Source organism: Malus sylvestris, chromosome 17 (genome assembly GCF_916048215.2).
Source record: "Malus sylvestris chromosome 17, drMalSylv7.2, whole genome shotgun sequence".
Lineage (NCBI taxonomy): Eukaryota > Viridiplantae > Streptophyta > Magnoliopsida > Rosales > Rosaceae > Malus > Malus sylvestris.
The window spans coordinates 11,043,592-11,070,238 of record NC_062276.1 but is presented as its reverse complement, the minus strand read 5'-3'; the positions used below and the strand labels follow the sequence as shown (position 1 = coordinate 11,070,238).

The window sequence follows — 26,647 nt, the reverse complement described above, 5'->3', positions numbered from 1 at the left end:
AAGTGAATTCTTGGCAAAAGTTTCATGCTTTTCATAGTAACAATTGCCTCGTCAATGCTTATAGTTTTCATGAAACTTAATGATCTTTGATTGTACCTTTATTGTGCTTTTCACATAGGGGACTTTTAGAGAATGCTTTGAGTTGTTGTATGTGCTTCCCCATCCAATTCATTAACTTAAGGAGAACTTGAAGGTTAAAAAAGTGCTGTCACAGTTAACCTGGAGTATTGAGTTTCATGACTTATTGAGAGAAGCAATTGGAAATCAATTTGAATGCAAGTGTGTCATGTGTGGAGAAGAACTCCCTAGTTAACCCATCACCCATCAATTCACCTAAATTTGCTTAAGAATCTGTTTAAATTGTTCTTGTTTTAATTTATTTATTTTCGTCCAAAACCAAACCCCCTTTACTTTGTTAAGTCATATTAGTTAGAACTTGTCTTAGATTGTGTTTTTAAGTGGTTTAAGCCTTTAGAAACCCAATTTTCGTCCAAATTGTGTTTAGAGCTCAAAACTGCCCAGTTTGTGTTTTTAGGCAGTTTTGAGTGTTTTTAGCTTGTTTTGAGTTTTTTTTTTAGTTTGTTTTGAGTCTTTTGAGTCTAGTTAAGTGTTTTAAAGCTTAGTTTTATCTATTTGAGTCAGTTTAGAGTGTTTAGCAATCCCTCATAATCCCCAGCTTAAGAACGATCCCTACTTATACATTTACTACAATTGTCAACAAGAGGGTTTAATTTGTGTGTTAAGTTAATTTACGCATCACATACTCTCCAACTATTTTGCACATGTGTAGGCACTTGCTCACTAGCTTCATTCTTAACAACTGTGACTTTGGATCGCTTCGAAATAGGGTTCACCCACTTACTGTCTAAGATAGGATATATGATGCCAACATCAAGAAGTTTGATAACCTCTTTCTTGACGACCTCCATCATGAGTGGGTTCAAACGGCAATAACCTTCCCTTGTTGGTTTTGCACTCCTCCACCAGAATCCTATGCATACATTAGCTGGATTTATACCTTCGATATCTGCAATGCTCCAAGTTATGGCATTTTTGTGATCCTTCAGTACCATGATCGGTTTCTCCCCCTCTTATGCTGTAAGTTGTGACGATATGATAATCGGTAATGTCTCATCCTCTTCCAAAAATGCATACTTAAAATGTTCAAGAATTGATTTAAGCTCCAATTTGGGTGCCTGAATCATAAAAGGAAGAGTTTTTTCATTAGAAGTAGGAAGAGAAATAAAATAGGAAGAAGACTTACCACGAATTGGTGTAAGAGACTTAAGAGCTGCCACTGTCTGGATTAATTCTTCTTCAATGTGCTCGGAATAATTAAGCTTCCCATGTGTAATGCTATGCACTAACACCTTCTCTAAATTATCTTGTTCCACACCTTCATTAAAACAATCTTGCACAAAATAGTCAAACGCATCAATAGACAAACAAGATTCAAAATCACTAGGGTACCTCATAGCATTGAAGATTCTGAACTTAACGTTTTCTCCATCAATTTCCATGGTTAAGGTACCATTGTAGACATCAATCTTCATACGCGCCGTTCTAAGAAGTTGTCTTCCCAATATAAGAGGAAGTGCAGTAGGCATAGGGTCATGTTCCATCTTAAGAACAAAAAAGTCAGCGGGAAAAATAAGTTCATTCACTTATACAAATACATCCTCCAATAGGCCTTTGGGATATCTATTTGAACGATCTGCCAACTGTATTACTACCTTTGTTTCCTTTAACTCTCCAAAGTTCAATGATTTATACACTGAATATGGCATCAGATTGATGGATGCCCCCAAATCACACAGTGCTCTCCCAAACTTTTTCCCTCCGATTACACATAGAATGGTAAAACTACCGGCATCCTTCAACTTCGGTGGCAGCTTTCTCTGCAAAACAGTTGATACTTCCTCGCTTAATGCCATAATTTCCGGATCATTGAATTTCCTCTTGTTTGTACAAAGCTCTTTAAGGAACATTGCATACTTTGGCACTTGGACTTTCCGGAAATTATCTAAGATTTCCTTATTAGTTTGCTCTTTCTTAAACTTCATAACCTACCAGGAAAAGAACAAGGACACATGAGTTAAATGAATTTTGAACTTCTTTACTTACCTTATCAGAATCTTTTTTGTTCAATTCTGTAGCTTTAGGAGACTTTTCAGTTTCTGTTGAAGCCTAATCTTGCTTAAGATTCTTGGTTTGTAGTTCCCCTCGCTCATTTATATCTTTTCTAGTCCTCTTTTGTATCATCGACTGTTCAAAAACTTCTTTTCCACTCGTTAAAGTCACAACATTCATTTGCTCTACATTTGGATTCACCACGGTTTGGCTAGGCAACCTTCTTGGTTAGTGTTATTGCCCCATCAAACTTGTTAACTAACTCATTTGGCGCTTAAGATTTTCAATTGCTTTGTCTGTTTTTTGTTGATAAGATTGAGTAGAGTTAGCTAAAGAAGCAATTAAATCCTCAAGAGACTTACTTGGAGCTTCTTGTTGTTGAGGTTGAAATGGTGCCTGCAGTCTTGCTTGAAAGAAGCAAGGTGGACGGTTATAGATGTTAGGAACAAATAGTTGTCCGTTGTCTTGATTATTCCACTTTAAGTGTGGATGATCGCGCCACCCCGCGTTATAGTTGTTGGAGTATGAATCATACTATTGCCTTTGTTGCCCCTGAAAACCTCCTAACGCATTAGCTTGCTCAAAACCACCTTAATCCATCAACGAAGGGCACATGTCCCATCATTGAACATACACCGCACACCTGTTTTGGAGTCACCATAACCTGTTGCACAAGATTAGTCAAGTTAGCTAATTGTAATTCAATACTAGAATTAGCACTTACCTCGTTAACTTTCTTAAGAGGTAGCTCATCTCTCACTCCAAATTGTCGTGTGTTGCCAGCAATGTTCTTTAGCAGTGCCTTAATGTTAGTTGGTGTCTTGTCCATGAATGCTCATCCACTTGCTGCATCAAGCATTACACGATCAGTACCACACAATCCCTCATAAAAGTATTGTATTAGAAGATGCTTTGAAATCTGATGATTAGGACAAGATGCAACCAAATGCGTGAACCACTCATAGTAATCTCCAAAGGGCTCTCCATGTTGTTGTCGGATTGCACATATGTCTTTCCTTATGCTTGCAGCTTTTGTGGCCGGAAAATATTGCTCCAAGAATGCTTGCTTCACTTGGTTCCATGTGTTCATTGACCCCGGAGGTAAATTATAAAGCCACTCTTTTACCTTAGCTTCTAATGTAAATGGGAATACACTCAACTTGACTTGCTCCTCATCCACATTTGATGGTCTCATTCTTGAGCATACCACGTGAAACTCCTTGAGATGCTTGTTGGCATCCTTTGTTGAGAAGCCATGGAACTTAGGCAAGTAGTGAATCATGCCGGACTTAAGCTCAAATCCTCCTTCTGCATTTGGATATGTGATGCACAATGGTTGTTGATCCGTATTTGGCATTGCCAACTCCCTCAAAGTACGGTTATCAGCCATGCCTTCTTGTGGTTCTTCCTCTTCTTTCGAACTCAAATGTGGTGGAGAAGATGGTGGTAAAGACACCGATGCACGCTTCTGCTTGATTTTTCTTTGAAGCTTTCGAAGTGTTCGTTCAAGCGCAAGATAGGTTAATGCTCTTGGACCTTCGAGTATGCATATACTACAAAGAGTACCTGAAATAAAAACAAAAACAAAAACACTAATTATAGAAGAAAACAAAACAATAAAAAAATAAGTAATTAGAAATAACAATCCCCGGCAACACGGTGCCAAAAATTTGATAGGATTCAAAGCACACCACAAAGTAGCACACAAATATCCTATTGATTTTCCTTATTAACAATAAGATTTGTCAATTGCAACATATGAAAATAAGGGTCTTTCCTGCAGAAGATTGTTTTATCTGACTACTTAAAATGTCACAAAAACTGGGGTACTGTCCCTACTGACTAGCCATCGAAAAATAATTATTAGACCAACTTACACTTATCTAAAGTCTACAAAATTTTATATGAAGACACTAGACACACAGATCTACACTTACACAAATTTTTGGAGTTGATTTGCTATTTAAATAAATCGAACAAAAACAGGACAAAAACATATTTTAAGCAGCTCACAAATTAAGAAAAACGAGTTAGGGGAATTGCTATCCACCACCAAATAATCATGCAAATATTTTATGTTTCATTCAAATTCCTTTTATTTTCAAATGAAGATGCTCAAGTTGGCTCAATGTTTGAACTCAACCTATTACTCTTTCTTATGTAGTATGCTAAGAGAATGGCGTTTTCAACTTAACTTAGTCCCTAACATGCAATCTAGAATGGTGTGTTCATAGATTTAACAAGTAGAAATCATTAAGAACGAAAAGAGTTTGAGTCATCACAAGGCATCGTAAGTACTAGCATTGTCTTACTTATCCTAGAAATTGGTTCATGTGTTAATCGCAATTAACAAGAGCTACTCTAGAACATATATTGGTCCTCATTTGATGAGGGCAAGCACACACATATTTATAGCATTAGAATTTGTTGATGCACAAAACCGGATGGTCTTGGAACAACGTAAATCCGACCGTGAATCTGCAAGTAATGTAAATGACACAAGAGTTATCGTGGTTCACCCCAAGGTTTGGGCTACGTCCACACTGATTGTATTGTATTTCTCTGTTGAAGAGGGAGAGAGAGAGCTTAGAGCTTAGGGGGTGTGAGGAAGCTTTGAGAGGGGGTGAGAGGCTTCAGAAATGGCCTCTGAGAGTGAGAGTGAGGCCTCTCCTAGAATGAGGGTAGGAGTCCCCTTTTATAGAATAAGGGGCTCCTCCTCCATTACATATTTGCCCCTTCCTTTATCCCATAATTACATTTAAGTCCCCTGAGTATTTGTACGAGATCTAAATACGAGGCCCTAAATATGGTATAAACAGTAGTCCCCCAAGTCTTCAGTCAAGAGAGTCTTTTGGTTGGAGACTTGAAATTCAGTCTATGTGTGGGCCGAAGTAACTAGATGTCGTCTAGAACTAATGCTTGATATGAGGCGGTGCCCAATCTGAAATGTTGCTCAACTAGAAGTAGCACATGCTGTGAGGCCGCTTTGCTTGTAGCTTGTGTTGCCTTGGTTGGCTCGGCTTGTGGCGTTTGAAGGTGAGGGAATCCCTTTTATAGAATAAGGGCTCGCTCCTCAATACATAAATGATGGGCTAGAGTTGATGCTCGCAGTGAGACGGTTGCTCAGTAGGCGGCGATGCTCTCTAATGGTGGTGAGGGAGTCCATTTTATAGAATAAGGGTTCACTCCTTAATACATAAATAATGGGCTAGAGTCCCCCAAGTATTTTTCATGAGGCCCAGTTGAGGCCCAATATATGGTACATAATGTAGTCCCCCAAGTCTTCGGTCAATAGAGTCTGTTGGCTGGAGACTTCAAATTGAATCCATGTATGGGCCGAAGTGGCGGTTGTTCGGAGGCGGTATTTGTATACCCTGCACTGAAGCTTTGTAGGTGAAGCTTTGTAGGTGAAGCTTTGCAAGTGAAGCTTTGAAGCTAGAGCTCTGTAAATGAAGCTTTTAAAGCTAGAGCTTTTGTAAATGAAGCTTTCTGGGTGAAGCTTTGATGGTGAAGCTTTGTAGATGAAGCTTTCTGGGTGAAGCTTTGATGGTGAAGCTTTGTAGATGAAGCTTTCTGGGTGAAGCTTTGTAGATGAAGCTTTGTAGATGAAGCTTTCGAGGTGAAGCTTTGATGGTAAAGCTTTGTAGATGAAGCTTTTAAAGCTAGAGCTTTTGTAAATGAAGCTTTTGAAGCTAGAGCTCTGTAAATGAAGTCTTTGAAAGCTAGAGCTTTTGTAAATGAAGCTTTTGAAGCTAGAGCTCTGTAAATGAAGTCTTTGAAAGCTAGAGCTTTTGTAAATGAAGCTTTTGAAGCTAGAGTTCTTGTGAATGAAGCTTTTGAAGCTAGAGCTCTGTAAATGAAGTCTTTGAAGCTGATTTGACATGAGTGATGCTCATGCATGTTTATGTTGATTGACATGAGTGATGCTCATGGATGTTGACATGAGTGATGCTTATGGATGTTTATGTTGATTGACATGAGTGATGCTCATGGATGTTGACATGAGTGATGCTCATGAATGTTTATGTATGATTGGATGAGTGATGCTCATGAATGTTTATGTATGATTGGATGAGTGATGCTCATGAATGTTTATGTATGATTGACATGAGTAATGCTCATGTATGACTTGAAGTACTGGGCGTACTTTTGATCACCTGATTGGTGGTAATAGCGGCAGGTTGTCGAATAATTGTGGAGAGCTGGGCGTACTTTTGGTCACCTTGTTGGTGCTATTTTGGGCTTATGGGCCTTCGCCCTCCACACAACATTCCAGCCCATTTATTTTGGGCTTTGCCTTTTTTTTTTTTTTTTTTTTTAACCCTCTGATGGGGTTTATACATATTACCCTCTGATGGGGTTTATACAGATGTTTCCGAAAGATAAGGAAAATAAATTACATCATTCTGGTGGGGTGTTTATTCCATGCTTTTGCAGTGTTTTTCTGCTGCACTCTCTCTGTCTTTTCATCTGGCAGACAGAAGGAATCATAATAATAGGAAAATTTTTGCTTTTCTTCTTTTCTCTTTTCCTTTTCTTTTTCACTTTTGCTTTGCACCTCTGTCTTTGCTTTTCTCCAGACATCCCTTGTTTTTCTTTAAAGAAAAAGAATATGCATGATGAAAGTGTGGGTATCCTCTAGTCGACAAAAACCATCCATGTGGGTGGTCGATTAAATCCTTCAGACTAATCATTGCTCTAGTCCACTCATCTTTGACCACCATCTCTAAAAGTACAAACCCAGAGTCCTTAGGTGTAGACCGGATCTGTAATTGCAAGCGGGTCAACCCGGGCGAATCAGGAGGCGTCGCTGCCTCTCTCTTCAGATCTTCCTCGCAGTTTTGGCGAGAACGTGGTTGCCTCTCTCTTATTCCAACTTTCTCGATTTCATGCAATTCCTGAGCTTTAGACGCCATTTCCAAGTTTAAAGTTCAAAACTTTGGCCTCCAACCCCTTCTCGCGCTCCTCAACCTCCTGCTGCCGTGTCTGGAGCGAGTTCCGCTCCGAGTAAAAACCATCATAGAGCTCCTCGAACCGAGTCTTGGACGAGTCAATGCGGTCCAAGAAGTGTTTCCACTGCTGGGCCAGATTCCTCTGCTTCAACTCCGGTTCATCCTACCCGGACAACATCGATTCAATCGCTGGCGTTTCTGCAACTTCTGAGTTGCGATTTTCAGTTTTGCTGCAATACGACGATGTATCGGCTATGGCGGAAGCTTCAAGCTTTCTTTTCCAGCTCGACGTTCTCAGTCCCTCGGAGCATATGCAGTGCTCAGTGGGTTAATTAATTGCAAGATGTTGGATCGGGACGGTGTCGTTTTCGATTTGGTCTTCGTCGTCCTCGGAGTCGATGGCGGAGACTGGCTGGTAGAACTTGGCGGCGGGTGCATCGTCGTCATCGTCGATGTTGGTGTCAGAATCGCTTCCGTTCTGGTAATCTGTGATTTGGATGACGTCAGGCGGAGCTGTGGCGTTCATTTTCGTCGTTCCCACTTCCAGCGGTGAAGAGAACCAAAAATCTAAGAAGAGTGAAAGCGTTTTGGGGGAAATAGACCGGAAACAAAGCCTCTTTTCCTTTTCCCCATTACAGTGAGTAACAGATGCTCTTAGGCTCAGATCTGAACTAGATCTACCGTTGCGGCGCCGCCAGCAGAGTAATCGGTGGTGTTGGTCGCTACACCAACTGAAACCGAGCCACAAGTCGTGTCGCACATACAGAAAGTGGTACGTGCTCGGAGTTAGAGGTTGGATGCAAGATCCCAACCAGATGCGACGCCACCATAGAAGTGGTGGTCGGTGTTGGTCGCAGCACCAGGTGCAACCGAGTAATCGATGATGCTGGTCACAGTAGTAGCTGCAGCCGTGGTGGTGAGTGTGAGGCTTGTGAGCAGCAGATGCAGAAAACCCAGAAAAGGATTGGCCCAGAGGTTTGGGTCCTTGCGGTAGAGGATTAGCCCGGAGGTTCGGGGGAGATGGGGCCGGGTCGAATGTCTCCTGCGGATCCGGCGGCACCGAGAGAGAAACAAAACACACGATTTTTCCCTTGTTCGGTGACAGGGCTAAAGTCAAGGGTCTTGACGGCTTGCCTGTTCTTCTTCTTCGCATCAGACTTAGCAACCCTGAGGCTCTTATGGACGGCATTGAGCCTGGTGAGGGTTGGCTTTCTTGCTTCTCTTTTTTGTGATCTGGGTTTTTCTTATTTTCTGGAGTTTCTTTTTGTTTTCGTAGTTGTTGGATGGAAGAAGAAAATCACAAAAAGTAAGAATCGTGAGAAGAGTTGTAAGGCAGCCATTTGATAGAACTGGAAGTTGTTTGCAGATTCACGGTGGAGGTGAAAAAATGAAAGAGAACCGACATAACTTTTTGTATCGATTCCCACAGACGGCGCCAAATGTTGATGCACAAAACCGGATGGTCTTGGAACAACGTAAATCCGACCGTGAATCTGCAAGTAATGTAAATGACACAAGAGTTATCGTGGTTCACCCCAAGGTTTGGGCTACGTCCACACTGATTGTATTGTATTTCTCTGTTGAAGAGGGAGAGAGAGAGCTTAGAGCTTAGGGGGTGTGAGGAAGCTTTGAGAGGGGGTGAGAGGCTTCAGAAATGGCCTCTGAGAGTGAGAGTGAGGCCTCTCCTAGAATGAGGGTAGGAGTCCCCTTTTATAGAATAAGGGGCTCCTCCTCCATTACATATTTGCCCCTTCCTTTATCCCATAATTACATTTAAGTCCCCTGAGTATTTGTACGAGATCTAAATACGAGGCCCTAAATATGGTATAAACAGAATTCTAGATATGCTTACCAAGTATGCATCCGTAGAAAACACATAAAGAATTCATCACTGACATAAGTAGTGAACCAATTTTCTTCCATTCATAAAAGTAATTCAAACGAAATGTCATAACAGACTTGCAATCATATTCGGGGCTTCAAAACAGCCCCTAACTTCTAAAAATTAGTTACACATAATCCTTAAATAAAACCAAAAGAAAGACATGAGTTTGAGAAGATAAAACCGAAAGAAGAGAATGTCAAGATTTCCTCCTTCCACCATTATTGCTTTCCAACGCTGATGCCTTGTGTTTTTTCCTTCCTTTCCATTGCAACCTGCAGTTTTTTTTTCTTTTTCAAAATTTATATATGTAAAAGCTGCCCTTTATTTCCTCCCCTAATGCTCCTTTAAACCAATTCTTGCTGCATCATTTCAATAACTCCCGCCCCCCCACTAATAGCAATTTAGTGATGACAATAAGTGAGGAAAATGGTTAAACAATTGTAACTCTTTGGGCATCCTTTATGCCAATTACTCCCTCTTAATCCTCCTCTTTAATTCCATTTCCTTTGATATTTGAATAGGTGTCAGCTGGCTTGTTCTTGACTGCATCAGTTTTGGTTGCTAAATTTATTGGGTTTATTACTTTCATTATAGTTATAAATTGTTCAGCCTCTTGTGAACCTTTCAGTGTTAAAACGGCCATAACTTCCTCTAGAAAAATGATATTAACAATCCGTAACACCCTTTGAAGTCCATGGGATAGCCTATGGAGATTGGAGAGAAGAAACATGAGTGCCTCGAATGGCTGAACGATAAGGCTCCAAACTCAGTTGTTTATGTGAATTTCGGCAGCATAATGGTCATGCCCTCGGAACAACTTGTGGAATTTGGTTGGGGACTAGCAAATAGCAAGGTTTCTTTCTTCTGGGTAATTAGACCTGACTTGGTAGTTGGTAAATCAGCAATTTTGCCACCCGAGTTTGTGGGTGAAACTAAGGGAGGAAGTCTAATAGCGAGTTGGTGCCCTCAAGAGCAAGTCCTTAACCATCCATCAGTTGGAGGATTTTTGACACACAATGGTTGGAATTCGACAATGGAAAGTGCGTCTGCAGGAGTGCCTATGCGGTGTTGGCTATTCTTTGCTGTTCATCAGCAAACAAACTGTCACTGTACTTGCAAACAATGGGGCATTGATATGGAGATTGATAAAAATGTAAAGAGAGATGATGTTGAGAAGCTTGTTAGAGAGTTAATGGAGGGAGAGAAGGGTACGCGTATGAAGAATAAGGCCATGGAGTGGAAAAATTTGGCAGAGCAAGCCACTGGTCCACACGGTTCTTCATCTGCAAACTTAAGAAAAATTAGTGAATCGATTCAGTTTAAAAAGATCTAGATGCTCTGCATAAGGACTAAGAAGAAACATGTATTGCATGCCTAAATGTTACTGGTGCAAAGAACTAGCAACGTGTTTATCCTGCTACTACAACTTCAGTTCTTTTTGGTTATTGTTTTAGTTAAATTGATCTTCTTTGTCATGGAAATTTTTGATTACAAGTCCAACAGTATCGACATGAATAGAAGAACTAGCGCATTGTTGCTTATTACTGAATTGAGTAGGCGCGTGTGTTAGGGATGGAGCTATGAATTTTTAGTCGGCCAGGCTGAAGCTTTAGGCTAACTAATTTACCTTTTTTTTAGCCATAATAAAAAGATTTCTGCGAACTTCAATAGCATGTCATTGTTGTAATGACGTTTTCAAAAATAACCTATCAAAACATTCCAAATATTTTAATATAACTAACACTTGTAGCAAAAGAACTTGAATGAAGTTCTTGAATATGAAAAGAAACAACGCTATTATGCTACTTCGTGGTTTTGGAGCTCAGAGAAAAGTATACGAAGAAGAAGAAATTAGAAGACGTAGCAAACTACTGAACTAGTAGTAGAAGAAACTAAAAAACAATAAAATTTAGAAGAGTGAAAAATAATAAAAAGCCAAGAAACCATGAAAACAGGCCAACTACTTGAGGAAATTGACTAAATGGCCTAGTCACTAGTGCTTAGAGAAGAGTTGTTGGTTAGGAGAAGAAGAAATCAATAGGTTTACTGCGGACAATGGGATAGAATGTTGGCTGGCTCTCTACTTAGCAACAACTGTCCTCTAAGAATAATGACCTGGAACTATAGCTCTATTTACCTTTGTTCCTCAGGAGAGCAGTACTTGAAGAACTAATATACATGTAAACTACGAAAATTGAAATGCTTACGGAATATTTTAGCAATGGGAGCTAACGCACCCCTATATATGTGTAGAAGAAAAAAAGAGTGCGTTTATCATTTGCCTTTAGTAATATACCAAAAAGCTAAAAGTGATTCTGTAACGCAAAATAACACAAGAACAGGAAGTCCACTAAGTCCGGTTCCACTAGTTGCCGGTCGGCTTTGATTTTAAAGTAAATCACTAACAAAATTATCTTAAAGCATTTTCCTAACACTAACATTATTGTACACATTTCTCTTTTTCTAGGAGAAAAGTGAACTCGTGATCAAGTAGCAGCTGTTTTGCTGTCTTCTATATTGCAATGAATGCCTACTTTCTTTCACATCTCCTTGAATTTACTTGATCTCTCTCAATGTATTAAAAGCGTGAGGCATGGGCGAGGCATCCGAAGGATAACCCAGCCTAGACGTGAGGCGAAGCTTCACGGGACCTAAATTTTTTAATATATATACTCAGCATACACATATGTTGAATTAGTGGCCAAGTGGCCAACTTTTGGCTAAATAAAATAAACAAAATGAGGTAGACAACATCATTATGTTTGTTGAAAAGAAAAAAAGGTTATGATGATGTTTGTAGAAAAAAAAGGTAAGGCTAGCAAGTAGCCTTATTATTGGTTTTGTTTATTGGGTGTTTTATGATGGATGAATGTGAGCATACGGAAGTGAGAAAGGTAGAGTACACAATTTTTTGTTTTAGAAGCCCATCTTTGAGAGAGCAAAGGCAGCTGCAAAAAACAAAAAACTGAGAGCAGAAAAAGAAGAAGAAGGTGCTCTTCTCTTTGGTTAGTAATCACTCACCAAGGTAGTTGTTGTAATAGATTTGAGCTTTGTATAAGGAAAACATTATTCACAATATTTCTTTTTCTATTTGTTTCTTTGGTGTGTGAGAGCTATTGGTTGTATTGGGGTTTTTGGGTTGTGAGCTTGCCAACACTTTGTAAACTCTCATTTGGTTGATAGTGGATTATTGGGTGAGCTCCTACTGCTCCAAGGACGTACTCCAGTTACACTGACTGTTGAGGAACCTCGTTAAAATCTTGGTGTTCTTTTATATTTTGTTCTTGCATTCCATTTGATATATTTCTTGTGGGTTAGCTTAAGTTGGCTCCAACGGGTTTGGTGCTATCCTAGCACAACAATTGGTATCAGAGCACTGGTTGCTCTTGGGTACTGTCTAGTTGCCAAAGATGTCAAACGGGCAAGATGAGAATCCTTTTGGAAGCAACTCCGGGTTTGCAAGAACTACAGTGCAAAATGCAAAGTTCGAAGTGGAAAAGTTTGACGGCACAAACAACTTCGGGATATGGTAATATGAGGTCAAAGATGTGCTGGCTCAACAAGATCTACTTGCCACTCTAGGAGAGAAGCCAGAAGCTATGTCGAAGCCAGAATGGGAGAAATTAAATTTGTGGGCTTGCTCTTCAATTCGGTTATGCCTTGCAAAAACTCAGAAGTATTTTGTGATGAGGGAGACAGTAGCAAGTGTGTTATGGCAAAAATTGGAAGAAAAGTATATGATGAATAGTGCAGAGAACCGGCTACACTTGAAGAAAAAGCTCTACCGCTTCCAATACAAAGAAGGTACAAAAATGATTAGACACCTTAATGCTTTTAATAAGTTGATTGCCGACTTGTTAAATTTAGATGAGGATATTAAGGATGAAGAAAAGGCCTTAATATTGTTGAATTCCTTGCCGGACTCTTATGAGCATTTTGTTACCACTATTATGCATGGTAAAGAAACTATGAAATTTGAAGATGTGTCAAATGCCTTGATGAATTATGAAATGAGGCATAGAGATAAAAATCATGATAGTACCTCTGAAGCTTTATTTGTTAGAGATAGATCATCGAAGAGGAGATCCTCTTCTAGTAGGAAAAAATCACACTCTCGACCTAGAGGAAACTCTAAAGGTGGAAAAACCTTGGAAAGGGATGAATATGCCTTTTGTCATAATAAGGGCCATTGGAAGAAAGATTGTCCTAGGTTGAAGACCAAAGGCAAAGAAAGTTTTGAAGCTAATGTTGCTGAGGTTGAAACAGACTTTTCTGATTTTGCTTTAATCACTTCCTCATCATTTGATTGTGCTACTAAGTGGGTGTTGGATACGAGTTGTACTCATCATATGACTCCTCACAAGGATTGGTTTTCAAGCTTGAAAGAGTTTGATGGTGGTGTTGTGTTCATGGGAGATGACAATCCTTGCACAACAAAAGGGATTGGTACAGTTCGTTTGAAGTTACATGATGGCATGGTTAAAGAGTTGACAGGTGTTCGGTATGTACCGAATTTGAAGAAAAATCTTATTTCTTTGGGAACTTTAGAAGCCAAGGGCTTCAGGTTTCATTCAAATGGGCAGACATTGAAAGTTACTTATGGTGTACTTGTTGTGATGAAAGCTCCTCGATGTGGTCATTTGTATCTATTGCAAGGAAGCACCGTGACAAGTGAAGCGTCTGTAGTCTCAGAAAATATGGGCACATCTGATTCAGATACTACTAGATTGTGGCATATAAGATTAGGCCATGCCGGTGAGAAAGCTTTACAAGGGCTTGTGAAAAAAAGTCTTCTAAAAGGTGCCACGACTTGTAAGCTTGATTTCTGCAAGCATTGTGTCTTGGGAAAGCAAACTAGAGTGAAGTTTGGTACTGCAGTACATCAGACGAAAGGCATTCTTGATTATGTGCATTTGGATGTTTGGGGTCCTACAAAGACTCCCTCTTTGAGTGGTAGACATTGGTTCGTAACCTTCGTTAATGATTATTCAAGAAGGTCTTGGGTCTACACTATGAAGCACAAGAGTGAGATATTAAGCATTTTCTTGAGTTGGAAGAAAATGGTTGAGAACCAGACTAGGAGAAAGATTAAGATTTTGAGATTGGATAATGGTGGTAAATACACATCCGACCCTTTCTTTAAAGTTTGCAAAGAGGAAAGGATTGTGAGACATTTCAGTGTTCGGGGAACTCCACAACAAAATGGAGTTGCAGAAAAATTGAATCGAACCTTGCTTGAGAAGGTTAGATGTATGTTGTCTTAGTCGGGTTTGAGCAAGTCATTTTGGGTAGAGGCAGTTACTTATGCATGTCACATCATCAACCGGTTACCCTCAGCTGCTATTTAGGGTAAGAAACCAATGGAGGTATGGACTGGAAAACCTTCCACTTATTATGATTATATTCATATTTTTGGTTCACCTGCTTATTTTCATGTAACTGAAAATAAACTTGATCCTAGAGCCAAAAAGGCTATCTTTCTTGGTTTTAGTAGTGGTGTCAAAGGTTACCGGTTGTGGTGCCCAGAAATGAAGAAACTTGTAATCAGTAAAGATGTGACATTTGATGAAGAAAGTATGTACAAAGACTTTGAGAAGAATGTGAAAGATGTCCAACAGGTGGAGCTTGAGAAAGTTGCCTCTGGTACTTCAAATCCTATTTCCACTGATGTCGAAGTCACTACAAGTGAAGAAGTTGGAGACCATGAGGATGTTGAAGAAGTTGAACTTGAAGAGCAAGTTTCACCTCAAGAGTCTATTGCCAAGAACAGAGGAAAGAGACAAATTACCAAGCCGGCTCGGTATAGTGACTATGTTGCTTTTGCTTTTCCTATTATCATTCATGATATTCCATCCAATTTCGAGGAAGCCATTGAGAGTGAGGAGAAGGAGAGGTGGTGCAATGCCATGGGTGATGAGATGAATTCTCTCTTGAAAAACAAGGCTTGGGAGTTATCTAAATTGCCTAAGGGCAAGAAAGCTATCGGTTGCAAATGGGTGTATACCAAGAAGGAAGATGCTGATGAGAAAAGCAATGTGAGATTCAAAGCAAGATTAGTTGCTAAAGGGTATGCACAAAAGGAGGGCATTGACTACAATGAAATCTTTTCTCTGATTGTGAAGCACTCCTCAATTCGCATTATGTTAGCTCTTGTTGTACAGTATGATCTTGAGCTTATGCAACTTGATGTGAAGACGGCTTTCCTACACGGTGATTTGAATGAAGAGATCTATATGTGTCAACCGGATGGGTATACAGTGAAAGGGAAGGAGAATTTGTTTTGCAAATTGAAGAAATCACTTTATGGTTTGAAGCAATCTCCAAGGCAATGGTATTTGAGGTTTGATAAATTTATGAGATGCCAAAATTATTCTAGAAGTCAATATGATCATTGTGTGTACTTCAAGAAGTTGTAAGATGGGTCCTTCATTTATTTTTTGATATATGTTGATGATATGTTGATTGCCTTAAAGAATGTTGAAGAGATTGAGAAATTCAAGAAGGAAATGAAGAATGAGTTTGAGATGAAGGATCTTGGTGAAGCGAAGAAGATCCTGGGCATGGAGATCACTAGAGATAGAGCGATGGGTTTGGTCAGTTTGAATCAAAGAAAATACCTTGAGAAGTTGATTCGGAAGTTTGGAGTTCATGATTCAACCAAACCGGTTAGTACCCCTTTGCCTCCTCATTTTAAATTGAGTTCTCTACAATGTCCTAAAACTGATAAAGAGAAACTGCAAATGAAAAATATACCATATGCAAATTTGGTTGGTAGTTTGATGTATGCAATGGTATGCTCTAGACTGGATATTGCTCATGCAGTTGGCATGGTGAGTCGATATATGCATAATCCAGGTAAAGAGCATTGGCAAGCAACTAAGTGGATATTGAGGTATCTCCATGGTACTCGAGACGTTGGTTTATGCTTTGAGGGAGATGACTCTGGTATTGGTCATTTTGCAGTTGGTTATGTTGATTCAGATTCTGCAAGTGATCTGGATGGAAGGAAGTCTACTACAGGCTATGTGTTTACTATGGCTAAAGGGCCAGTTTGTTGGAGGTCCATTTTGCAGTCGTCTATTGCCTTGTCTACTACAGAGGCTGAATATATGACAGTTGCTGAAGCTATAAAAGAGGCCATTTGGATACATGGGCTGATTAGAGATTTAGGGGTTGATCAGAAGTAGGTGGAGGTACATTGTGATAGTTAGAGTGCCATTTATTTGGCTAAGTATCAGGTTCATCATGCGAGGACCAAGCACATAGATGTGCGTTATCACTTTGTTCATGAAATTGTTGGTGAAGGGGAAATCATTCTCCAGAAAATTCCAACTAAAGACAACCCCGCTGATATGTTGACTAAGATTGTTGGTGTAGCTAAGTTTGTTCATTGCTTAAACTTGGCTCACATTTTGCCTATATAAAGAAGGCATTGAGCAGTAGGAGTTTTGGAGAATTTGACTCGGCATGAGTTGTTCTCTTACTAGTGTTTGGGAGTAATTTTTGTGTTGATTGTGTTGGTTGGCTTATCATGGCATTTTCGAAACTTGGCCAAGGTGGAGATTGTTGAATTAGTGGCCAAGTTGCCAACTTTTGGCTAAATAAAATAAACAAAAGGAGGTAGACAACATCATTATGTTTGTTGAAAAGAAAAAAAGGTTATGATGATGTTTGTAGAAAAAGAGGTAAAGGCTAGCAAGTAGCCTTATTATTGGTTTTGTTTATTGGGTGTTTTATGATGGATGAATGTGAGCATACGGAAGTGAGAGAGGTAGAGTACACCATTCTCTGATTTAGAAGCCCATCTTTGAGAAAGCAAAGGCAGCTGCAGAAAACAACAAACTGAGAGCAGAAAAAGAAGAAGAAGGTGATCTTCTCTTTGGTTAGTAATCACTCAGCAAGGTAGTTGTTGTTGTAATAGTTTTGAGCTTTATATAGAGAAGAAATTATTCACAATATTTCTTTCTCTATTTGTTTCTTTGGTGTGTGAGAGCTATTGGTTGTATTCGGGTTTTTGGGTTGTGAGCTTGCCAACACTTTGTAAACTCCCATTTGGTTGATAGTGGATTATTGGGTGAGCTCCTACTGCTCCAAGGACGTACTCCAGTTACACTGACTGTTAAGAAACCTCGTTAAAATCTTGGTGTTCTTTTATATTTTGTTCTTGCATTCCATTTGATATATTTCCTGTGGGTTAGCTTAAGTTGGTTCCAACGGGTTTAGTGCTATCCTAGCACAACAACATATATTATATTAAAAAAAAAAGATTATTAATCAATAATCACCATGAGCACACACAAATATTACAAATATATACACACACACACACACACACACACATATATATATACATATATTATATATTATATATACATATATTATATTATATATATATATATAATAGAGGATGAAAAGCACAATGAGCACACATATAACAATGCACGCAGACAGCACACACATCTATTATATATAAAAAAAAAATCAGAAAAAAGGCAGAGAGACGATATTGCAAGGAAGATGTATGAGGCAGTTAAAACCCTACCCAAAATTTGGGTTTGGGAGTGAAAAAAAAATAAAAAATTCCCAATAGGCACGCCTAGGTAGCTCTGGAGGCGCCTTCCGCCGCCTAGCCGGCGACGCCTTCCATCGCCTTCCGCCCACTCCAGCAAAACAGAGGCGTTAGCCTTTGCGCCCAACCTCAAAGGTGCCCTAGGCGAGCCCCAAGGCTAGTTTTTTAAAACATTGATCTCTCTAAATTCAAATACAAGAAAATGGACTACCATTCAACTTAAACCACATGTATGTTGAACAGTAGCTCACTACTAGCACTGTAAACACGCTGCACCGCGATGCAAACACACAATCCAAAATGGATACCACAACAGTAGCTACTAAGCCTCACGCTGTTTGCATTCCAGTTCCGACTCAAAGCCATATCAAGGCAACGCTTAAATTTGCAAAACTCCTACACAGTAGAGGTTTTCATATTACCTTTGTCAACACGGAGTTCAATCACAAGTGGTTTCTTAAATCTCTAGGAGCCGATTCCCTAGATGGCTTGCCTGATTTCCGGTTCGAAGCCATCCCAGATGGCATTCCAGATTCAGATGAAGATGCCACCCAAAATCTTACTTTACTCTGCGATTCCATATTAAAACATACTTTCCTGGCGCTGTTTCGTGACCTCCTCACTAAGTTCAACAATGATGCCTAAACAACATCCAACAATCCACCAGTGACTTGCACAGTTTCAGATGGTTTCATGTCCCCAGTCACAATCACTGCTGCTCAAGATATTGGAGTCCCTTCGGTTCAGTTCTACACTATTGCTGCATGTGCCTTCATGGGCTTTATACAATTTCGTGCTTTGGTTGAAAAAGGACTTGCACCACTCAAAGGTGAAATATATACAACTATTGAAGCAACTGCTTAATTTTTGGTTAATTCTTTATTTCTTATTTTCTAAACATGCAAATGAAAATTTTCGTGTTGTAGATGAGATCTGTTTGACATCCTATTTAACTTCACGATGAAAGCAACGGATATACCAACTTTTTTTTGAACCACAAATCCGGATGACATCCTATTTAACTTCACGATGAAAGCAACGGATAGAGCTCATGAAGCTTCAGCAATTGTTCTTCATACTTTTGATGCCTTGGAGACAGATGTGTTGGATGCTCTCTCATCTATGCTTGCACTTGTTTATCCCATTGGCCCTCTTCAATTACAGCTCAACCAGATACCAGAACACCCCTTGAATACTGGATACAGTCTATGGAAAGAAGAAACTGAATGCCTTGAGTGGCTAAACGCTAAGGCGCCAGATTCTGTCATGTATGTGAATTTTGGTAGTATAGCAGTCATGACACCTGAAAATCTTGTCGAGTTTGGTTGGGGACTTGCAAAAAGAAAATTGCCCTTCTTTTGGGTAATCAGGCCTGATCTTGTAATTGGTGAATCCACAATTTTTCCACCTGAGTTTGTTGCCGAAACAAAAGAAAGAAGTCTCATAGCAAGTTGGTGCCCACAAGAGCAAGTCCTGAACCACCCATCAGTAGGAGGATTTTTAACTCACAGCGGTTGCGGTTCAACAATTGAGAGCCTAACTGCAGGAGTGCCTATGCTCTGTTGGCCATCCTTCGGGGACCAGCAAATGGACTGCCACTATACTTGCAATGAATAGGGCATTGGGATGGAGATGAGTAATGATGTGAAGATGCATGAAGTAGAGAAGCTTGTCAACGAGTTAATGGAGGGAGAGAAGCGTAAGAAGTTGAAAAATAAGGTCATGGAGTGGAAGAAACTTGCAGAAGAAGCTACTGGGCCGAATGGTTCTTCATCCAAAAACTTAGACAATTTAGTGAATCAAGTTCTACTAAGAAAGAACTAGATGTCAGTATGTAATTTAGAACTACCAACTATTCCCCGAGTTCAAAACTCCCTGTCTCCTCCGTTAGTGTTGATTAGTATAAAAGATCATTTATAATAAAAATAAAAATAAACCTAGATGTCGATACGTGATTTAGAACTATCTCAAAATTACCATATTATTATTGTTCTAAGTTTTAGAACCATCTGAGTATGAGGCATTCTCAGCATCATATAATAAATGGTAGACCAACCTCAACCCTTTGAATGTTTGGTAGTGTGGTTGTGCATGATGACCAATATAATATGTTACCCCACATATTCATTGCAGCTGCATGATTGAAAAAAACGGAAATGTAAACAAAACTTTTATATGGAAACTTTGGAATAAATCTCCAGCAATACCAATAACAATACCAGACCTAGTGAATATAACCAAATACAAATTAAGATGGTAAACGAATATTTGAGTCATCATCGGAAAAGCCCATTTACACTGATAGTAGTCACATAAATGGCACACTTGATCCATAAAATTGACTTGATTTGAACTAATTATAGAGTTTAATTTAGATTAGTTTAGCTTGGCGTTGATTTTGTTCTATTTAGGCCCCTCTTTAAATGGTTTAGAATAAGCTCACATAAAAAAGTATAATCTGAAATTATTCAGTTGTTACTTAACCTTATGTTTAATTCAAATTGGAATTGATGTTAAATAGCCAAATCCAATCCTACTTTGGCCAATAAAAGCCCCAAAAGAACTTTCTTCAAAACTGTCTTTTCCTTCTGTATTCCTTATCTTACATAGTTATGTGTCTTCTGTCACTGCAGCAATCTTCTTTGACCTACAAAAAAAATCCAAAGGGTAATCAATGAAAACTTCAATACAAGACAATTGACTAATTATTTAATTTGGATCACTCATTCAAGATTCTTCAAACAAGATTATTTCACTGCCTGAACTTGTGTGAAGATAAGAATAGGAATGAATGTATGTGAAGAAGTGTCCCCTATCGGAATTTCAACAAATCTTGTATATGCTTCATGGAATCAGAGCAAGTTGGCTCACATGTAAAGTCTAACGGCCATACGTATTTTGTGTCACTCAGTTATCTACGTATTGGGTTTGAAGATTATCCACCCATAAGGAACGTGTGAGAAAACGAAGAAATATCCCACATTGGAAAGTTACCAAACCATGCATGTACTCATAAAATTTTTTATTGCGAAACCTTAGCCTCCTCACACAAACATAATGAATAGTGCTCACTAGTCTACAAATATCAATAGTGTGCATTCTGCAAACACTGCAACTCTGCACCACAAAAAAAAAAAAAGGCATACAGAAAATAGAGGATGTATACCAAAGAAGTACCTAAAAAGCCTCATGCTGTTTGTATTCCAGTTCCAGCTCAAGGCCATATCAAGGCCATGCTTAAATTCTCAAAGCTCCTCCACCACAGAGGTTTTCATATCACCTTTGTCAACACAGTGTTCATCCACAAGCGCTTTCTTAGATCTATTGGCCCCAACTCCCTTGACGGCTTGCCTGATTTTCGGTTTGAAGCCATCCCAGATGGCCTTCCTGATTCAGATGAAGATAGCACCCAAGATGTCACCTTGCTCGCTGACTCTGTCAGAAAACAGAATTTCTTGGCTCCCTTTCGTGCCCTCCTCAAAAAACTCGACAATGATGCCATATCAACAACCAACAATCCTCCAGTGACTTGCATAATTTCAGATGGTTCCATGTCCATATTCACAATAACAGCTGCTGAAGAAATTGGAGTCCCTATAGTACTGTTTTACACTATTGCTGCATGCAGCTTCATGGGCTGTTTACAATTTCGTTCTTTGGTCGAAAAAGGACTTGTACCACTCAAAGGTTAAATATTTACAACTATTGGACAAACTGATATTTACGATTAACACTTTTAATTGCTTATGTGTATAAAAAATTTCGTGTTGTAGATGAGAGTTGTTTGACAAATGGCTATTTGGACAAGGTTATCGATTGGATTCCAGGAGTGAAGGATATCCGTTTGAAGGATCTCCCAACCTTCCTTCGAACCACAAATCCTGAGGACATATTTTTCAACTTCGTGATGGAATCAACAGATAGAGCGCATGAAGCTTCAGCAGTTATTCTTCATACTTTTGATGCCTTGGAGCGAGATGTTTTGGATGCTCTCTCATCTATGCTTCCACGGGTTTATACCATTGGCCCTCTTCAATTACATCTCAATCAGATACCTGAACACCACTTGAATATTGGATACAGTCTATGGAAAGAAGATACTGAATGCCTCGAGTGGCTAAACAGTAAGGCGCCAAATTCAGTTGTGTATGTGAATTTTGGCAGTATAGCAGTCATGACACCTGAACATCTAGTCGAGTTTGCATGGGGACTAGCAAACAGCAAGCTGCCTTTCTTCTGGGTAATTAGACCCGATTTGGTGATTGGTGAATCAGCGATTTTGCCACCTGAGTATGTGGCTGAAACAAAACAAAGAAGTTTAATAGCAAATTGGTGCCCACAAGAGCTTGTCCTTAACCATCCATCAGTTGGAGGATTTTTAACACACAGCGGTTGGAATTCAACTATTGAGAGCCTGACTGCAGGAGTGCCTATGCTCTGTTGGCCATTCTTTGCCGACCAGCAAATGGACTGCCGCTATACTTGCAAGGAATGGGGCATTGGCTTGGAAATCAATAATGATGTGAAGAGGGACGAAGTAGAGAGGCTTGTTATAGAGTTAGTGGAGGGGGAGAAGGCTAAGAAGATGAAAAATAAGGTGATGGAGTGGAAGAAACTTGCAGAAGAAGCTACTAGTCCTCACGGTTCTTCATCCAAGAACTTCGACAATTTAGTGAATTGTGTGCTATTAAGGAAAAGCTAGATATCACCTTTAACAATATTGTTATTGATGATTTTTGTAATTTTGTTCGTGCTTCTTAAGGTTTTTTTTTTCAATTGTTGGCCGTAGCCTCAAATGATAATCATCTGGCTAGGAAGATGTGAGAAATTGCATGTACTGCATTCCTAGATGTTTTTTGGTTCAATAAACTAGTAATATGTGTAGCGTGCGACCACCATCTTGAATTTTGTTTTGCTATAAGTGTGATTAATTGATCTTAATTTTCCAATATCTAACAATAATTAAATTCTTTAGATTAAAAATATTGAAGTTTTGCTACAAACTTTATATATATATATATATATATAAACCAACAATTTCAACACCAATAGAAGAATAAATGCATAAAACCAACGAAAATTGAGTTGGTAACGACATAATTTAGTAAAAAAATAATAATAATAAGAGAAGTGGTAACACAAAATGATAAAAGTGAAGAATCCATATAACTCATATATTTGAGGGCTTGTTAGGATCCAAATCTATATAACTCAAATAATGTCGCGTACCGGCAAGTGGCTTATAGCTTGTAGCTTGGCTAAGAGCATTAGTCAATGGTGCCATGCATTAATTGTCATGGCATAGTTCAAAAATTATAGTTAAGTCTCAAATTAAAGTGTGAATGACATCAAACAAATAGAATATAACATTTTCATAATTAAAGATGTGACAAACTAGAGGTAGAAGAAACTAGAAGATGAAGCAAACTAGTAGTAGAAGAAACTAAAAAACAATAAAATTTAGAAGAACGAAAAATAATAAAAAGCCAAGAAACCATGGAAACAGGCCATACTTAGAAAAGGGTTTTTGGCTAGGAGAAAAAATAAACTAGGGAGTTTTAACGAAAAGCCCACGGTACTGTTCACTTTAACGAAAAACCACATTTTTACACTAAAAATTAAAACTCAAAGTTTTCAAGCTCTTTTCATTAGTTTTCCTAATAAAATAACCTGCACTGTAGCTGGGATTTAGCTCACCTTTGTTCCTCAGGAGAGCAGTACTTGAAGAACTAATCCACATATTACCCATGAAAAAAGAGATGATTAAAGAATATTTGAAAAATGGGAGCTAATTTTTCACACCCTATTTTTAACTTCTCATGCACCCCTCTGTATTTCTGGTCATCAGATTGTATAATGAAAATAGAAACAACGAATAAGATTAAACAATAATATGTGTTGAAAGCATTTCCCTTTAGCTATAGAGTAAATTGTATCAATGGTCCCTTAACTTTAATCAAATTGGAACAATGGTCCCTCAACTAAAAATTCATTACCATTGGTCCGTCAATTTATCAAAATGTTTAGCTATAATCATTTTCATCAATTTCGTCAAAATTTTGTCAAAATAAGTTATGTAGTAATAACCATTTATATAATTAGGGTCCCTCAACTCATCAAAGTGTGTAATTATGGTCATTTTCGTCAACTACGTCAAAATTTTTGTCAAAACGAGTTATGTTGGAAGGACCATTGCTACAATTGGGTTAAAGTTAATGGATCATTTCTCCAGTTGAATTAAAGTTAAGGGACCAATGGTAATGGATTTTTAGTTGAGAGACTATAGCTGCACATTTTGATGAGTTGAGGGACCAATAGTAATGGATTTTTAGTTGAGGGACCATTACCCCAATTGAGTTAAAGTTAAGAAACCATAGGTACAATTTACTCTTAGCTATATTAAAAAACCAAAAAGTGATTCTGTAATGCGAAATGACGCAAGAACTGAAGGTCCACTAAGTCCAGTTCCACTAATTGCCAGTCGGCTTTGATTTTAGAGGTAAATCACTAACCAAATTATCTTAAAGCATTTTCCCTACAGATTCTTAACCCTTACATTATTGTACATATTTCTCCTTTTTTTGGAGAAAAGTCGAGAACTCGAGATCAAGTAGCTGTCTTGCTGGCTTCTATTTTTCAGTATTGCCTACTTTCTTTCACATCTCCCTGAATTTACTTGATCTCTCTAAATTCAAATACAAGAAAATGGATTACCTTAAACCACATATATGTTGAAAAGTAGCTCACTACTAGCACTATAAACAATATGTGAAAGCACTGAAGAAAGATGAGATTTCACCATAAAATCAATTGGTAATGTTGATGCACAAAATCAGTGAGGACTTTGGTACAACAGAAAGTATCAAGGTTGTGACCTTCGCTAGATTGCTCCGGTCACTAGTGTGGATAAGTATGTAAATGGACAGAGGCAAGGAAGCAAACACAAGATGTACGTGGTTCACCCAGATTGGCTACGTCCACGGAGTAGAGGAGTTCTCATTAATTGTGAAGGGTTTACACAAGTGCATAGGTTCAAACTCTCCTTTAGTGATTTCTAGTAAATGATTTAGTAAAAATGACATTAGGAAATATTGTGAGAGAATGATCTTCTTTTATAGAAGAGAGTCTTTAGCCTTGTTCTGACTTTGACACGTGTCGTGCTGTGATTGGCCTCTGATGTTGACACATGTCGCGCTATGATTGGCATTTGATGTCGACACGTGTCGCGCTGTGATTGGCCTCCTGGTTGGAGGGAAACTCTTATGGATCCTTGACAGTATAACGTTAACTGGTGCTCAGTAGTTTCGGGATTGGTCAAGTATGGTACAAACAGTGCTCCCCTAAGTTTCCGAGTGAGGGAAGTTCCTCGGTTGGGGACTTACAAGATCCAAGCCATTGAGTAATCACAAAACTTCTAAGTACCGAAGTGTGGTATCATTTTCACTTGCCTTATCTGTCTCATAGGTAGATGTGGCATCTTTTCTTGAAGTATTTTTCCTGCATCCAAGGGTGCTATCTCTAACCGGTGGAGATGCACAAGGTAATGTATCAATTTCACTTGAAGCTTACTTGTAGTTTCGAGCTTGGTTAAGCGCGATACAAACCCTATAGTAGGAGTCCCCTAAGTCTCTGAGTGAGGAGATCTGCCGAAGGAGGTGATAGACAACGTAAGCAATCAGAGTTCCAAGCAATCAGTTTTAGATCAGAAGTTTGATCTCCGGTTCTGGCTGATTGTTCTTCTTCTCCTTGTCTTGCAGACCGCAACAAGGACAAAGAAAAGGACATGGAGAAGATATGATATGAGATACTCTTGCTTTTGAAGAAGTAATAGATGAATCGGCACTTCTTCTATTGCACTTGTCTCCACATGCTTCTTTGTATCCTTTTCACTTGCCCTATCTGTTTTTCAGGCAGATGTGGTATCTTCTCTGGAAGCACAAGATGTTGAAGATGAGTACTCAAGAGCAATGCTAGGTAAGCAACTAGGCAAGGGGTTCCTGACTGGAAGCTTGATTCCAAATGTTGGCTGATTGCTCTCTTTCTCTTTATCTTGCAGGTAAGAACAAGGGCAGAGGAAAAAATAGGGAAAAAACATGATATGAGATACTGTTGCTTTTGAAGAAGTAACTTTCCACAAGCTTATTCTTGAACTGAGCTAGAGGGTTTTCTGGTTTCCTCCAGAGTATAAGGCAGACTCAAGAATTTGAGGGTCAAAACAAGTCCATCAAATCTAGAGTACGTTCGACCCTGATGATATGGGATACTTTTGCTGTCGACAAAGTAGCGAATGTGGTATGGCAAGGTTTTGCTCTTTGGCGACGGTGCCAGCAAAAGGTTGTTGAAGCATCTTGAGCTTTTCGGATAGGGCAGCGATGCCGGGCTTGAATTTCATTTAGACTCCTCTGTCTGGGTTGTGCGGTTCTACAGGAAGGGCATCGTGCTGTAGTGATCTGTTCCAGCTCATCGTTGAACCTTCTGCTTCAATCTTTTGCATCGCAGAAGTGGTGCTCAACCTTTGCATTTAAATGGTCCTTCAGAGCACTACCCCTCATCGACTCATCCATGTGTGGCAACTTCAGTTTAAAGCGTCAATATCGTATCAACTGTTCTGAGGTATTTGTCGAAGAACTTCGTGACCTTGACAACAGTTAAGGATGAGTACTCAAGAGCAATGTTAAGCAAGCAACCATGCAAAGATTCCAGGCAATCAGTTCCAGATCAGAAGTTTGATTTCAAGTTTCTCCTTGTCCTGCAGGTAAGAGCAAAGGCAAAGGAAAAGACAGGGAAAAAGCATGATATGGGATACTCTTGCTTTTAACCCTGATGATATGAGATACTCTTGCTCTGGTGTGGCTTGTTTGCAGAGGTATTATCAAGGGGAAAAGAAGCTGAGTATTTCGAGAGACTTTGCTGGGAGTGCCCTCTCGGATGTGAAGAAAAGTTGAGTATTTTTTTTTATTTGCAAGCCTGCCTGGCTGTGGAGGATGTAGGTCGACATATATAGGAATTGTCCCAACAGCGAATAGTAATGTTATTCCTTTACCCTTCTCGGTCATAGCAATGTAGTGGGAGCTGCAAGATTCAAGTGTTTTAACTTTGTCAGAGCACTTT

The 26,647-nt window shown here is 39.1% G+C and overlaps 3 protein-coding genes, 1 long non-coding RNA gene and 1 pseudogene across 4 annotated transcripts; 3 read left to right on the top strand and 2 right to left on the bottom strand.

Annotated features, from left to right (window-relative positions):
• Positions 1-1,091: 1,091 nt before the first annotated feature.
• LOC126611790 (uncharacterized) lies at positions 1,092-2,959 on the bottom strand. The gene is made up of 4 exons (XM_050280150.1): positions 2,855-2,959; positions 2,774-2,794; positions 1,734-2,066; positions 1,092-1,622 (listed from the first exon to the last, which is right to left on the bottom strand). The coding sequence occupies exons 1-4, from the start codon at positions 2,957-2,959 to the stop codon at positions 1,092-1,094; spliced, it is 990 nt and encodes a 329-aa protein (XP_050136107.1).
• Positions 2,960-9,673: 6,714 nt separating this feature from the next.
• LOC126611789 (7-deoxyloganetin glucosyltransferase-like) lies at positions 9,674-10,300 on the top strand. The gene has a single exon (XM_050280148.1). It carries the CDS (start codon positions 9,674-9,676, stop codon positions 10,298-10,300), a length of 627 nt encoding a protein of 208 aa, XP_050136105.1.
• A 1,141-nt stretch (positions 10,301-11,441) lies between these two features.
• Positions 11,442-24,305, bottom strand: LOC126611087 (uncharacterized). The gene is made up of 3 exons (XR_007618681.1): positions 24,251-24,305; positions 17,709-17,754; positions 11,442-11,526 (listed from the first exon to the last, which is right to left on the bottom strand). It is a non-coding gene; the product is annotated as an uncharacterized LOC126611087 (long non-coding RNA).
• On the top strand, positions 17,629-19,524 carry LOC126611067 (7-deoxyloganetin glucosyltransferase-like; annotated as a pseudogene).
• Positions 20,569-22,420, top strand: LOC126611064 (7-deoxyloganetin glucosyltransferase-like). Its single transcript, XM_050279247.1, has 2 exons — positions 20,569-21,223; positions 21,310-22,420. The coding sequence occupies exons 1-2, from the start codon at positions 20,695-20,697 to the stop codon at positions 22,236-22,238; spliced, it is 1,458 nt and encodes a 485-aa protein (XP_050135204.1). The 5' UTR covers positions 20,569-20,694; the 3' UTR covers positions 22,239-22,420.
• Positions 24,306-26,647: the final 2,342 nt, after the last annotated feature.